Genomic DNA, 13260 nt, shown 5'->3' on the forward strand with positions numbered 1-13260 from the left:
AGTAGTGTCTTTGCAAAGGTGATGTGGAGAGCTGCAGTGACATTTGTCAAGGTTCATTCTGAGCACCTTTGTGACACAGGGCTCTGCGCTTTATGGTCAGTTCCCAGGGACTCACACTGAGGCAAACATCTACTGCTGCTGGAGGATCGTCAGCTCGACAAAAGATGCTCTTTTGCCTGCCCGAAACCTGTTGATCTTCCAGTGCAGAGAATTGTCTCAACCCCATGTTGCAGACTGATACATTCCAAGGTCCAGGACTACATGCTGAGGGATGCACTCAAGCTTGGGGCAGCTGCCGCCAAGGCACAATGGGGAAATGCCACTGTGTAAAACCTTTCAGCCAATGTACAACGAGAGGCTGGTAGCAGTGCAGAAAGCCTTGTCCTGATTGTATCAAGCAAATGTATGGGTGGCATGGTAACACAGTGGCTAGCACTGTTGCTTCACAGTGCCAGGGACCCAAGTTCGATTCCCAGCTTGGGCCACTGTCTGTGCGGAGTCTACACGTTCTCCCTGTGTCTGCGTGGGTTTCCCCAGGTGCTCCGGTTTCCTCCCACAAGTCCTGAAAGATGTGGGGCTGGACTCTCCACTCCCCGATGCCAAAATCGCGTTCGGCGACAGGGTGGAGAATCCGTTTTGGCGCCGAAATCAGGAGCGGCGCCGGTTTTCCAATTCTCCATCCCCTGCAAATCGGCATACTCGAGGAGTACACCACGCCGAGTATCCGTGGCCTCAGGCCATTGCCTAAGGCCCGCGCCACGATGCTCTGTCCCCCAAATGAATGGATTCCCGACGGCATGGCTTACGTGTGCTCACACTGTCCAGGATTCTCGTGTGGCAGGTGCGAGCTCAGTCTGGGGCCACCACAGTCGGGGGAGGGCAATCGGCGGGCAAGGAGGGGCTTCATTCAGGACTGGAGGCAATGTAGGCGGGCGGTCTGGGGCGCGACATCGCCAGATGCAGGGCACTACTTTGGCGGTCCAGGTCTGCATGCTAAATCCACCATGGAGCAAGGCGCGGCCGCTGCAGGCTGCCGCCGTGCGCATGCGCAGCCTCTGAACGGAAGTGCTGGTTGCTGTATCGGCAGCTAGAGCTGCAAGCTCCACGACAGCTCCTTGATACCCCCAGCAAAACCGGGAATCTGTGGCCTTTTGACGCCAGTTTTCCTGGTCAAAAAGACCACAGTTTTCACGACGGAACAGCACTTAGTCTCAAAATCAGAAAATCCAGTCCATGCTGTTAGGTATTTTGGACATTCTGAATTCTCCCTCCGTGTACCCGCACAGGCGGCAGAATGTGGCAACTAATGGATTTTCACAGTAACTTCATTGCAGTGTTAATCTAAGCCTACTTGTGACGATAAAGATTATTATAAATTATTATTATAACTGTGCTTAAGCACCTCAGAGTGAAACACGACCAATATATATTAGTTAAGCAGTGCTGGACTCTCTGTAACGAAAACATTGAAATGTTTGTACTGTTCTCATTACTGTACTGAAGTGCCTCAGAGTGTCTCTTGAATTGTGTTGAGAATGTGAATATCATTTCACTTTCATGTTGTTTTGAAATATTTTGCAATGTTTCTTTCAGCTATTTTATGAATAAAGTATATTTTGGCAAAAAAAAACAATGTTGGAACAGGAAACTCAACAAGTCAATGGACCCGTTATTTCCAAAGGGACTAATCTGTGCTTCAGTTATGGGTAAAAGATGCCATAATTGTCCTGACCCAATATGAGAGGGTGATGCGCTATCAATTGTACTAAAGACTCGAATGGGTTTATTACAGTTAGATGTTTATCCTCCGACTGCAGCTGGTAGAATGGCTGCTCAAGAGAACTCATGCATATTTATATGGCTCCTTGTGGGCGGAGCTATCCGGCAGGGGCTACCAGCAAACCTGTAGTATAGGTACTACTGTACATCCCCTAATATAGGCACACACACAATTACACAGTGGATCACCACATTCACCCCCTGTTAAAAATGAGTCCGGCGGGGGTGGCCTGGAACTATATACAGAATTGTGAATTATTTACAAAGGGGAGGGAGAAAAAACATGTGTCCATCGTCTGACCCGGTGCCTGTCAGAGGTTAAGTCTGTCAGGTCGTCTGACGGTTCGCTGGGAGCGACGTAACAGTCGTGTCGATGTCTGTACAGTCGGTTGCGGCGTCGACGGCGCCGGTGCTGGCGGTGTTGGTGCTGGCCAGTAGCTGGATGACTCCGGGAGCATGCCGAAATCTTCCTCGTCCTCTAGTGTGGGCAGGGGAAGGAGGGATGGACCTGGTGGGGCTGGTGCTGGGAGCGCGGGTGGCGCGTGGGTGGGGAGGTGTGTGGGAGTGGGAGTGGCACCCGAGGGAGCCAGGTCCCTGAGCGAGACCGTATCCTGGCAGCCGTCGGGGAACTCCACGTAGGTATACTGGGGGTTTGCGTGGAGCAGGCGTACCCTGTCCACCAAGGGGTCCGCCTTGTGGAGTCAGACATGCCTACGTAGTAGAGCCGGTCCTGGAGCTGCGAGCCAAATCGGGAGCGACAACCCGGATGTGGACTTCCTAGGGAAGGTAAACACACGATCATGGGGTGTGTTATTCGTGCCAGTGCACAGTAGCGACCGGATGGAGTGCAGTGCATCCGGGAGAACCTGCTGCCAGCGAGCGGCTGGGAGGTTCCTGGACCGTAGGGCCAGCTGGACGGCCCTCCAAACCATCCCGTTCTCCCTCTCTACATGCCCGTTTCCCCGGGGGTTGTAGTTGGTCGTCCTGCTGGAGGCGATACCCCTGCTGAGCAGGAACTGACGCAGCTCATTGCTCATGAATGAGGATCCCCTGTCGCTGTGGATGTAGTCGGGGAAACCAAACAGAGTGAATATGGAGTCGAGGGCCTTGATGACGGTGGCAGACGTCATATCCGGGCATGGGATGGCGAATGGGAACCTGGAGAATTCATCGACCACATTAAGGATATATGTGTTGCGGTCGGTGGACGGGAGGGGCCCTTTGAAATCCACGTTGAGGCGTTCAAAGGGGCGGGAAGCCTTCACCAGGCGCGCGCGGTCTGGCTGGTAGAAGTGCGGCTTGCACTCGCACAGACCTGGCAGTCTCTGGTGACTGCCCGTACTTCCTCGACGGAGTAGGGCAGATTGCGGGCTTTGACGAGGTGGTATAACCGAGTGACCAGCGGATGGCAAAGGCTGTCGTGCAGGGCACGGAGCTGGTCTACTTGTGCGCTGGCACATGTACCTCGGGATAGAGCGTCTGGGGGCTCGTTGAGCTTGCCGGGGCGATACCAGGTCTCGTAATTATAGGTGGAGAGCTCGATTCTCCACCGCAAGATTTTATCGTTTTTGATCTTGCCCCGCTGCGTGTTGTTGAACATGAAGGCTACCGACCGCTGGTCAGTGAGGAGAGTGAATCTCCTGCCGGCCAGGTAATGCCTCCAATGCCGCACCGCTTCAACGATAGCCTGGGCCTCCTTTTCAACAGACGAATGTCGAATTTCGGAGGCATGTAGGGTGCGGGAAAAGAATGCCACGGGTCTGCCTGCCTGGTTTGGAGTGGCGGCAAGGGCAACATCTGAAGCGTTGCCCTCCACTTGAAAGGGCAGTGTCTCATCTACTGCATGCATCCCGGCCTTGGCTATGTCTGCTCTAATACGGGCGAAGGCATGTTGTGCCTCGGCCGTGAGGGGAAATTGAGTAGACTGTATCAGTGGGCGGGCCTTGTCCGCGTATTGTGGGACCCACTGGGCGTAGTAGAAGAACCCCAGGCAGCGTTTGAGGGCCTTGGGGCAGTGGGGAAGGGGGAGCTCCATGAGGGGGCGCATGCGGTCGGGATCAGGTCCCAGGAGTCCGTTTTGGACTACGTAGCCAAGGATGGCTAAGCAGTCTGTGCTGAACACGCACTTCTCCTTGTTATAAGTGAGGTTGAGTAGAGATACGGTGTGGAGATATTTGGCAAGGTTGGCGTCGTGGTCCTGCTGGTCATGGCCGCAGATGGTGACATTATCTAAGTACGGAAACGTGGCCCGCAGTCCGTACCGGTCAACCATTCGGTCCATTTCTCTTTGGAATACCGAGACCCCGTTAGTGACGCCGAAGGGAACCCTAAGAAATTGATAGAGGCGACCATCCGCCTCGAAGGCAGTGTAGGGACGGTCCGATTTGCGGATGGGGAGCTGGTGGTATGCGGATTTAAGGTCAATCGTTGAGAAGACCCGGTACTGTGCAATCTGATTGACCATATCAGATATGCGAGGGAGGGGGTACGCGTCGAGCTGCGTGTACCAGTTGATGGTCTGGCTGTAGTCCACGACCATCCTGTGTTTCTCCCCAGTTTTAACCACTACCACTTGAGCTCTCCAGGGGCTATTGCTGGCCTTGATAATACCTTCCCGAAGCAGCCGCAAGACCTCGGACCTGATGAAGGCCTTGTCCTGGGCGCTGTACCATCTGCTCCTCGTGGCAACGGGCTTGCAATCCACAGTCAGATTGGCAAAGAGGGAGGGAGGGTAAACGTTGAGGGTCGTGAGGCCGCAAACGGTGAGTGGGGGTACGGGCCCGCCGAATTTGAGGATGCGACTCTGGAGGTTACATTGAAAAGCCAGGCTCAGTAATAGTGCAGCACAGATATTGGGGAGAACGTACAGGTGGAAACCGCTGAATTCAACACCTTGCACGGTGAGGCTGACCACAGAGTCTCGGATCAGGACAGAGTGGGATCCGGAGGCCAGGGAGATCCGCTGGTTTGGCGGGATGGACCGTGAGGGAGCAGCGCCTTACCGTGTCCGGGTGGATGAAGCTATCGGTGCTCCCGGAGTCTAGTAGGCAGGAGGTCGCGTGGACGTTGATTAGCACCGTCGTCGAAGCGGTGGTCGGGTTGTGAGGACGGGACTGGTCCAGCGACATGGAGGCAAGCAGCAGGCGGTCGTCAGAGGAGTCCAATGAGGAGCGGCAACGACCCGGGATCAGCGGTCCAGTCCCGAGGGGGAGACAAAATGGCGGCGGCCGAAGGACCTGTGGGGGAGAAGATGGCGGCGCCCATACAGCGCACGCTGCAGCCACGGGAAAGATGGCGCCGCCCATGCAGCGCACGTTGCGGGCGCGGGGCAAGATGCGGCAGCCACTGGATGCACGTGGACCTGGGGGGAGAAGATGGCAGCGCCCATGGTGCGCATGTTGTGGGGGCGGCGCAAGATGGCGGCACCCACGGGCCGCACGTGGACCTGGGGGGAGAAGATGGCGGCGCCCACTGGTCGCACATGGCCCCGGGAGCAGAGGATGGCGGCGCCCACTGTGCGAACGGTTGGGGAAAGGGAGTGAAATCGGGCGCGATAGCGGCAACTGCACGGGCCTGGCACACCGCCGCAAAGTGGCCCTTCTTGCCGCAGGATTTGCAGGTGGCGACGCGGTCTGGGCAGCGCTGGCTTGGGTGCTTCTGTTGGCCGCAGAAGTAGCAGTGGGGACCCCCAGAGTGCGCAGTGTGGCGGGCAGCGCAGGCATATTGGGCAGGTGTGGCCCCAGTCGGGGGGGTCGGTTGCGGGGTCCACGAGGGGTAGGATGGGTGGACCGCGCGGCGAGCGGGGTAGGACTGGACATTACGAGAAGCAATCGTCATGGAGAGCGCTAAAGCTTTCGTCTCCGTTAGATCAAGCGCAGCCCCTTCGAGCAGTCGTTGCCAATCCCCGTCACGAATGCATCACGCATGAGGATATTGGAATGTTCCGTGGATGTGACGGCCTGGCAGCCGCAGTCCCATACGAGAGGGATAAGGGCCGCCAGAAGCCTTCAATCGACTCACCAGGTAGTTGTACGCGAGTGGCGAGTACATGCCTTGCAAATAGAGCGTTCGTCTTCTGGACGTAGTTTTCTTTAAGGAGGTCCATGGCGCCTGCGTAATTCGGTGCGTCCTGTATCAGCGGGAACACGCTGGAGCTCAACCTTGTGTACAGAACCTGGATTTTCTGAGCTTCCGTCGGCTCGGGGGTCGGTGAGTTGATATAGGCCTCAAAGCAAGCCAGCTGGTGAGTAAAGTCCTTTCTGGCGTTTGGCGAGTGCAGATCCAGCTGCAAGCGATCTGGTTTGATCCTGATGCCCATTATGCGGAAAATCTAACTGTAATAAATTGATGCGCTATCAATTGTACTAAAGACTCGAATGAGTACAAAAGAGGCTTTATTACAGTTAGATGTTTATCCTCCGACTGCAGCTGGTTGAATGGCTGCTCAGGAGAACTCATGCATACTTATACGGCTCCTTGTGGGCGGAGCTAGCCGGCAGGGGCTACCGGCGAACCTGTAGTATCGGTACTACTGTATAGGCACACACACAATTACACAGTGGATCACCACAGAGGGTTCACTTGCTTCCTGCCTGGCTTTTCGGGAATTTAGGAAGCTGCAAACTGCCTGATAAATGAGCACTACACGGCCCAGGTAAAAGCCACCATCTTGCCAAGATGTTGATGAAAACCTGTGTCTATCCTTGCACGCGTAGCTGCTTAATGAAGTCAGTTCGCTCCCCATTGTGTTGAATCAGGTTTAAATTTGTGTTTCAAACCAAAAAAAAAATCAAAATTAAAAACGACGCTCGTTATCCTGGTAGCTTGCTGTGCACAAAGCCCCAACTCAGTTCCTCCTCCCCCTTGCAAGCTCTTGGACGGTTTCTTATAATTTCATACTTCGTTGCTGCTCAAATGCCATCTCTCAGGAGCCACTGGCCCAGCGCAGCATACTGGCGCAGTGCCCACCGTGCAGCCCATTAGCCAGCAGCCGAAACAAGAGCAGACGGCAAACAATCTGGCCAATGTTAAAAAGTCTCACGGAATTTCTGGAATCTGCTCTGATTTCCATTTCAAATAAATTGCAGTTAATCATTGCTCATAAAGGCTGGGATCTGTCCTGGATGAGAAAAATTATTAAAAAGATAAAACATCAGCTCTCACATGGGATATGCTTCGAGTCATGCAGTGCAACATCGCAAGGAAATAAATCATAACTCACAATAATTTAATTCCTTCAGTTAAATGAGTTTCCCCCCCCCCCCCCCCCCCCCCCCCCCCGCCGGCATCATTTTATTGAGTTACAGCTGGTATAATCTTATTGAACTGTATAGGTAATACTAACAAGTTGACATAAAATTAATGCATTGTCAGTATGATAAATAAATGTGGGTATTAGGCAAGGAATTCAGAGACAACACACACTGAAACACTAAGGAATCTTGTCAGCTTATCAGATGCACAAAGAGATGTCCAAATAAATGATTACATAACCCATATAATTACCATTATGCTCAATCTCTGCCTCAAAGTAAAACACAATAGCATTTAGGCAGAGCAGCATTTATGCAGTTTTCCAATATAACAAGCGCACTGTGTAAAGATGGCCAGGAATCAAACATAGGATCATGAATGGATGTCTTGACAACCAGGCAAGTGCGATGGATGCTGAATGAAACCTTGCAAGATGCAACTCCACCCTGCAAGGTAAGCTGAGGGACCTATAGAATATATACCCTGACTAGCACCAACCTGGCTTCGTTTCAAATCTGATTCCATGTGGGAGATTCAGAGGCAAAAGGATCCAAATAATTGCTGACCAAATGCCATAAATGTCCGATATGCTCCTGAAACAACGGTTTTGAAAGAATCATAAGGAGTAATATTAGGCTGCTAGGCCCGAGACTCTCTCAAGCCTCGGGGCTCACTTAACTTAGACTGGCAAGCTACAGATGCCTTCTGCAGATCCCCAGGCAGCTCACCAGCGAATCCTATTTGAAAGTACACAGCAATGTGATGGCAGCAATCCTCAGGCAGGTCCTGCAGGGCCTTAATCAACAGAGGGTGGCGGAGATGAAAGGTTTGAGATGGGGGTAGTAATTAAGTTGAGGGAGTCAATCAGGAGGGGGAAGGCTGTCAGTAGTGGGCCAAACGGAGGACTGAAAAGATCCTTGGGACTGTTGATTAGCCAGAAGACACACTTGACACCCCCTCAAGTTTCCGTATTCAAACAAACTTTTTCTTAACCTTCCGTTTTTGATGACTGGGTGTCCTGAAAACAGCAGGCCTAGGACAGGTTGCATTCTGAACAGTTCAATTTCAGGACAGGCTATGTAACTGTTATCCAAACCCTACATGCATATGCAGAAAGTCTAACACTGGCTTTAGGCTCGTACCCTGATGAACTTTACTTCAGTTTTTATGTATTGGCCAGGCAGAGCACTTCCAGCACAGAACGTGTACCCAAGCAATATTGGGACCATCAAATTTCTTGGGTTCTAAATCTGTTCAATACCGAGGGCAATACAACTTGACATGTTAAACTGTAAGCCTATATTAACATACCTATCTGTCAATGGTGTAATTACCAATCGAGGGGTGTTGCCCAAATATTCATAGGAGTACAAAAACTGGGCATCACAGATGTTGGCAAAGCAGTGTTTTGTTTCATCATCCCAGCGATGGCGGAGCTGAGAGAGCCAGACAAATGCCTGAGAGTTTTCAACCTATATAAAGACAAAAGAAAAGCATCAATTGACTCCACAAAGAGCACATTGCAATCAAAGCAAACATACGTCTCCAGTACGAACAGAATCACAAGAATTCCACGTCAACAGGTGGATTTCTCCAAGCTACAGTGAGCAATTAGGAAAGCAAATGGTACGTTAGCCTTTATTATAAAGGAATTGGAGTAAAAGAGCAAAAAGGTCTTACTGCAATTAGGTACAGCCTCGATGAGACCACACCTAGAGCACTGTGTACATTTTTCATCTCCTATCTAAGAAAGGATGTACTGGCCTTAGGTGGGGATCAATGAACATTCACTAGACTGATTTCTGGGATGGGGGGGATTACCATATGAGGTGAGATGGTATAAACACGATCTATTTTATCGGAGGTTAGAAAAAGGTGAGGCAACCATATTGAAACATAACATTTTGAAGGGGCCTGACAGAGCAGATGCTGGGAGGATGGTTCCCTGACTGGAATGTCAAGAAATAAGTCACAGTCTCAGAATAAGAGATTGGTCAGGCCAGCTCTAGCTGTCTCTGTCGAACCAATACATTAAGATGTAAAGGTTCTGCCTATCATTGCTTCCTTTCTCTTTCAGCTTCTCCATGAGGTCAGCACAATATTAATGGTATGTTACTTACCGTATATACTCGCGTATCCTTCGATCTCGCGTATCATGCGACCCCTAAATTTTCGTCTCCAAAACATGATTTTATGGTATACCTCATGTATCATGCGAGTGACTTTTTTGGAAATTAATTTTGGAAACTAAAACTTCCAAATGGTATCATTGTGTGTGGTTTCTGCAGAGTTGATTCTGCTGTGAAAGCTGTTCGCGATTCGAACAGCTTTCCAGGTGGCTTTACTCGGGTTGTTCAGCCACTTGCCGTTTCCATTCATAAAAACATGAATGGAAACGTCAAGTGGCTGAACATCTTCCCATCAGAATGCTGTGGTCAAAATCTGAAGAGTAGTATTCTGATGGGAAGATGTTCAGCCACTTGACGTTTCCATTCATGTTTTTATGAATGGAAACGGCAAGTGGCTGAACGACGCTAGTAAAGCCAGCTGGATGCTATGTGACTTATCTTGGCCAGCATTTCACACCCGCGATTTTTGTACCTCGCGTATCATGCGACCCCCGAAATTTAGGCTTCAAATTAGGTGCTCAAAAGTCGCATGTTACGCGAGTATATACGGTATATTGTTAAGATACGCAGGTGGAAGACCTGGTGTTTAATTAAGTACTTCGAGGATTTATAAAGAGAGACTGTTAGGACACTGGTTTGGTCGGCAGGGTGCAGCAATATGCAATGCTGCATCCTGTAAATTAACCTATTATCAAGAAAAATATTAGTGTCAACATTAATACTTCACTAATAGGCTTGAGATTGATACACAATACAATCATGGTTGATTACCATTTGGATTAACTACATTTTTTAATTTGATGGGCAGTTTTACAATAGGGTGTCCTTCCTGCCCCTAACCCTCCCCATTTATCCAGGCTGGGACTGGCACTGATACACAGTGGCCTGTCTGCACCAGTGGCTGGGTTCTTTCATGCTGTGAAGGATCACAGAAACATAGGCATTAGGAGCAGGGGGAGGCCATTCGGCCCTTTGAACCTGCTCCGCCATGGCTGATCATCCAACTCAATAGCCCGATCCCGCCTTCCCCCATATCCTTTGATTCCCCCACCATATCCTTTGATCCCCTTCATCCAAAGTGATATATCTGTTTATTGAAAATATTTTGGCCTCAACTGCTTCCTGTGGTAGTGAATAGATCGGCCTATAAATGTTCATAATTACAGGAGAAAAGGGAAAAGCTACAAATACAGTATTTGAAAGAAAGCGAAAAACACTGTGATGAAAATTGAAGTGAAATTTAATAAAATGGTCATTACTTTGTTGCCACTCAGTACCACCCACCTTCTGGGCTATTATTTTTGCGACGACATCGCGAGCATGGACATCAATGGTGCAGATGGTCATGATCTTCTGCCGTTCACCCTTCGATAGTTGGCCAACTAGCATGCTAATGAGCGTATTCAGCTGGTTCACCTGTTTTTTATAATAGTCCTTCATGGCATTTTCATACCCTTCCTCCAGTCTGGCAAAAGAAATGCCAACCTCTGTCGTCCACCAAATCTGAGTACAACTAAGTGCTACCTGTTTCAAGAAAGAAAGAAAGTGACAACTTTAAATGGGCTACCCCGCCAATTTTAGTGTAATGTTTATGTTTTTAAATGTCGTTATAAATTATATCAAGTGGTTTTTCAATAACCCATATAAACGTTTATACAATTTTAAATGGTAATCAATGATTCGCTGACTGGCCACAATGTGGAGAATAATAATGAAGCAAACTTCACCCAAAAAGGCCACGCGGCTTTGGTGATTTCTGAAATAAGTGATAATAAATAATCTAGTAGACACTGTGGCGGAGGACTGAATTTTATGCCCTGGATGTAAATTGTCACTTGGTAGAGTACAGAGAGTAAAATTGGGTGTCAAGGATCAGGGGCGGGATTCTCCGACGCCCCGCCGGGTCGGAGAATCGCCGAGGGGCGGCATTAATCCCGCCCCGACGCCGGCTGCTGAAATCTCCGGCGCCGGGTTTTTGGCGGGGGCTGGATTCACACCGTGCCAGTCGCGGGCCGCAGGCAATGGCCCCTCCCACCCCTCCCCCGCATGACGATTCTCCGCTCTGCGATGGGCCAAGCGGCCGCCCGTTTCCGGCCAGTCCCGGCGGCATATATTACACCAGGTCCGTACGGGCGGGAAATGGCTCTGCGGGCGGCCTGCAAAGTCCTCGGGGGGGCGCAGGGGGATCCGGCCCTCATGGTGGTCTGGCCCGCGATCGGGGCCCACCGATCTGTGGGCGGGCCTGTGCCGTGGGGACACTCTTTCCCTCCACACCGGCCGCTGTAAAGTTCCACGATGGCTGGTGCGGAGAAGAAACCCCCTGCGCACGCGCAGGAAATATGCCAGCGGTTCTGCGCAAGCGCCAGAACACGCTGGTGCTCCTGCGCATGAGCCATCTCGTGCCGGCCGGCAGAGGCCCTTTGGCGCCGGTTGGCATGGCACTAACCCCTCCAGCGCCGGCCTAGCCCCCGAAGGTGCTCAGGATTCCGCACCTTCCAGGGAGCCCGACGCCGGAGTGGTTCACGCCAATCCTCGGCGCCGGTACGGCCCACCCCGCCGGTTAGAGCAGAATCCCGGCCTAGGTGTCATTAACAGAGACCATCTAATTTCCATCAATTTATTTTAATTGAATGGGAGGGTAGATAGTCAGGCTCTGTTCATCATGTGATTCTGTTCACCCAATTATCTTCTCTGTGCTTTTACAGTGTTATGTGCCCAGGCAATCATAGCAAAATCTATCTATCAATTGTTGCTAGCTGAAATATGGTGCGAAGATTCAAATGCAATCAAGAGGTAAAATAGTATCGGAGGTAAAGGTCAGACTCACAACTTGCTCATTCTGGCTTACCTGGGCAGGGTAATCAAAAAGCCACTGTTCTCTGGGCTTCTCCTCATAGGCCACCACACCCTCAGTCATTTCATGTCTCACTGTCTCTCTCATGGAATCAAGCACCCGATTTAGCCAGATCTCAACCTAGAAGTGAAAGTCAGTAAAGTGTTGCCTGGTTATCATGCAAATAAGTCACAATCCTGCAATCATATTAGTTAACCTAAAAAGGTAGAAGCGAATTTTAAATCTGAGAGAAATTGCCAATGAGGATCAGAAAACAATGAAAGCAGAAATTTGTTCAGCTCAACTTTTCCATGTGCCAGTTGTTATGAGTCCGACCAGCTTTCATTGTTCAGAGTAAGAGGCATATCACCCATGAAAATTAATAAATCATACATTCCTTCCACTCTATGGGCGTAGTGGCCAACTAACCAAGCTTCCCTTTGCACAGATTGGTCCCAACCACAACTGTACAACGCAAGCTTGTCCAGGTTGGAGATATGCTGCAGAGTTCGCAGGAGGTCAAACACAGCAATCGTTTAAATGTTTGACTACAGAAGACCCAGACCATTGGCATGGGATTCGCCAACAACCTGGGGATAGAACTGCAAAACAAAGGGCAACACAATCAGAGCAGCCACCTCCTGATCAAGGATTAGATTAGATTAGATTGACTACGTGCGGCCTCGACCCTGTGTTCCCACTGAGGCCCCTTATACAAAGCGATTTGCGTTGTATAGCCATGTGTTTCACGGTACTGAAAGTGCCAGGAAACATGAAGCTAAACGAGCTCACTCGGCAACTTTCTTCCCATTTAGCTGAATCGAGCCCTTAGTGTAGTTTTGTCTGTGCAGATTCGATGTGCCGATAGGCCTCTTCTGTACCGTATGACTCTATGGGCTAGATTCTTCCATCCCACCCAATGCAAGATCACCATGGGCGAGATGCAGACAATGGAGTATTCTGTCGGCCGGAGAATCCCGCCCCATGACTCTGAATAGATATGTGGAGGCAAATGAAGGAAAGAGATGGTGCAATTCTTCAGCCACAGCAGTTACACTACGCAATGCAAAAATACCCATTTTTTTCAGCAGTGGAAACATGTGATGTGATTTGATTTTCCAGCCCCATCCATCGCCAGGATCATCTGGTCCAATCGAAAGTCAAAGGACATTTGGCTGAGCTGTCAATTCTCCTGCGGCAGATCCTGCCAAGGCTGGACTGGAAAATCCCAGCCGACATGTGTTCCCTCATTTACGGGAACGCTTG

At 50.5% G+C, this 13260-nt stretch overlaps 1 protein-coding gene across 1 annotated transcript in view; it reads right to left on the bottom strand.

The window, feature by feature from the left end:
- LOC119953293 (dynein heavy chain 9, axonemal-like) overlaps positions 1–13260 on the bottom strand; it is a 686444-nt gene that overhangs the window by 497977 nt on the left and 175207 nt on the right. Inside the window, exons 24-26 of the mRNA XM_038777408.1 lie at positions 12010–12135; positions 10446–10685; positions 8344–8504 (exon numbers count right to left, since the gene is read on the bottom strand). Coding sequence (XP_038633336.1) covers positions 8344–8504; positions 10446–10685; positions 12010–12135 — 527 coding nt within the window. The remainder of the gene's footprint in view (positions 1–8343; positions 8505–10445; positions 10686–12009; positions 12136–13260) is intronic.

Source organism: Scyliorhinus canicula, chromosome 18, assembly GCF_902713615.1.
Source record: "Scyliorhinus canicula chromosome 18, sScyCan1.1, whole genome shotgun sequence".
NCBI classification, from domain to species: domain Eukaryota; kingdom Metazoa; phylum Chordata; class Chondrichthyes; order Carcharhiniformes; family Scyliorhinidae; genus Scyliorhinus; species Scyliorhinus canicula.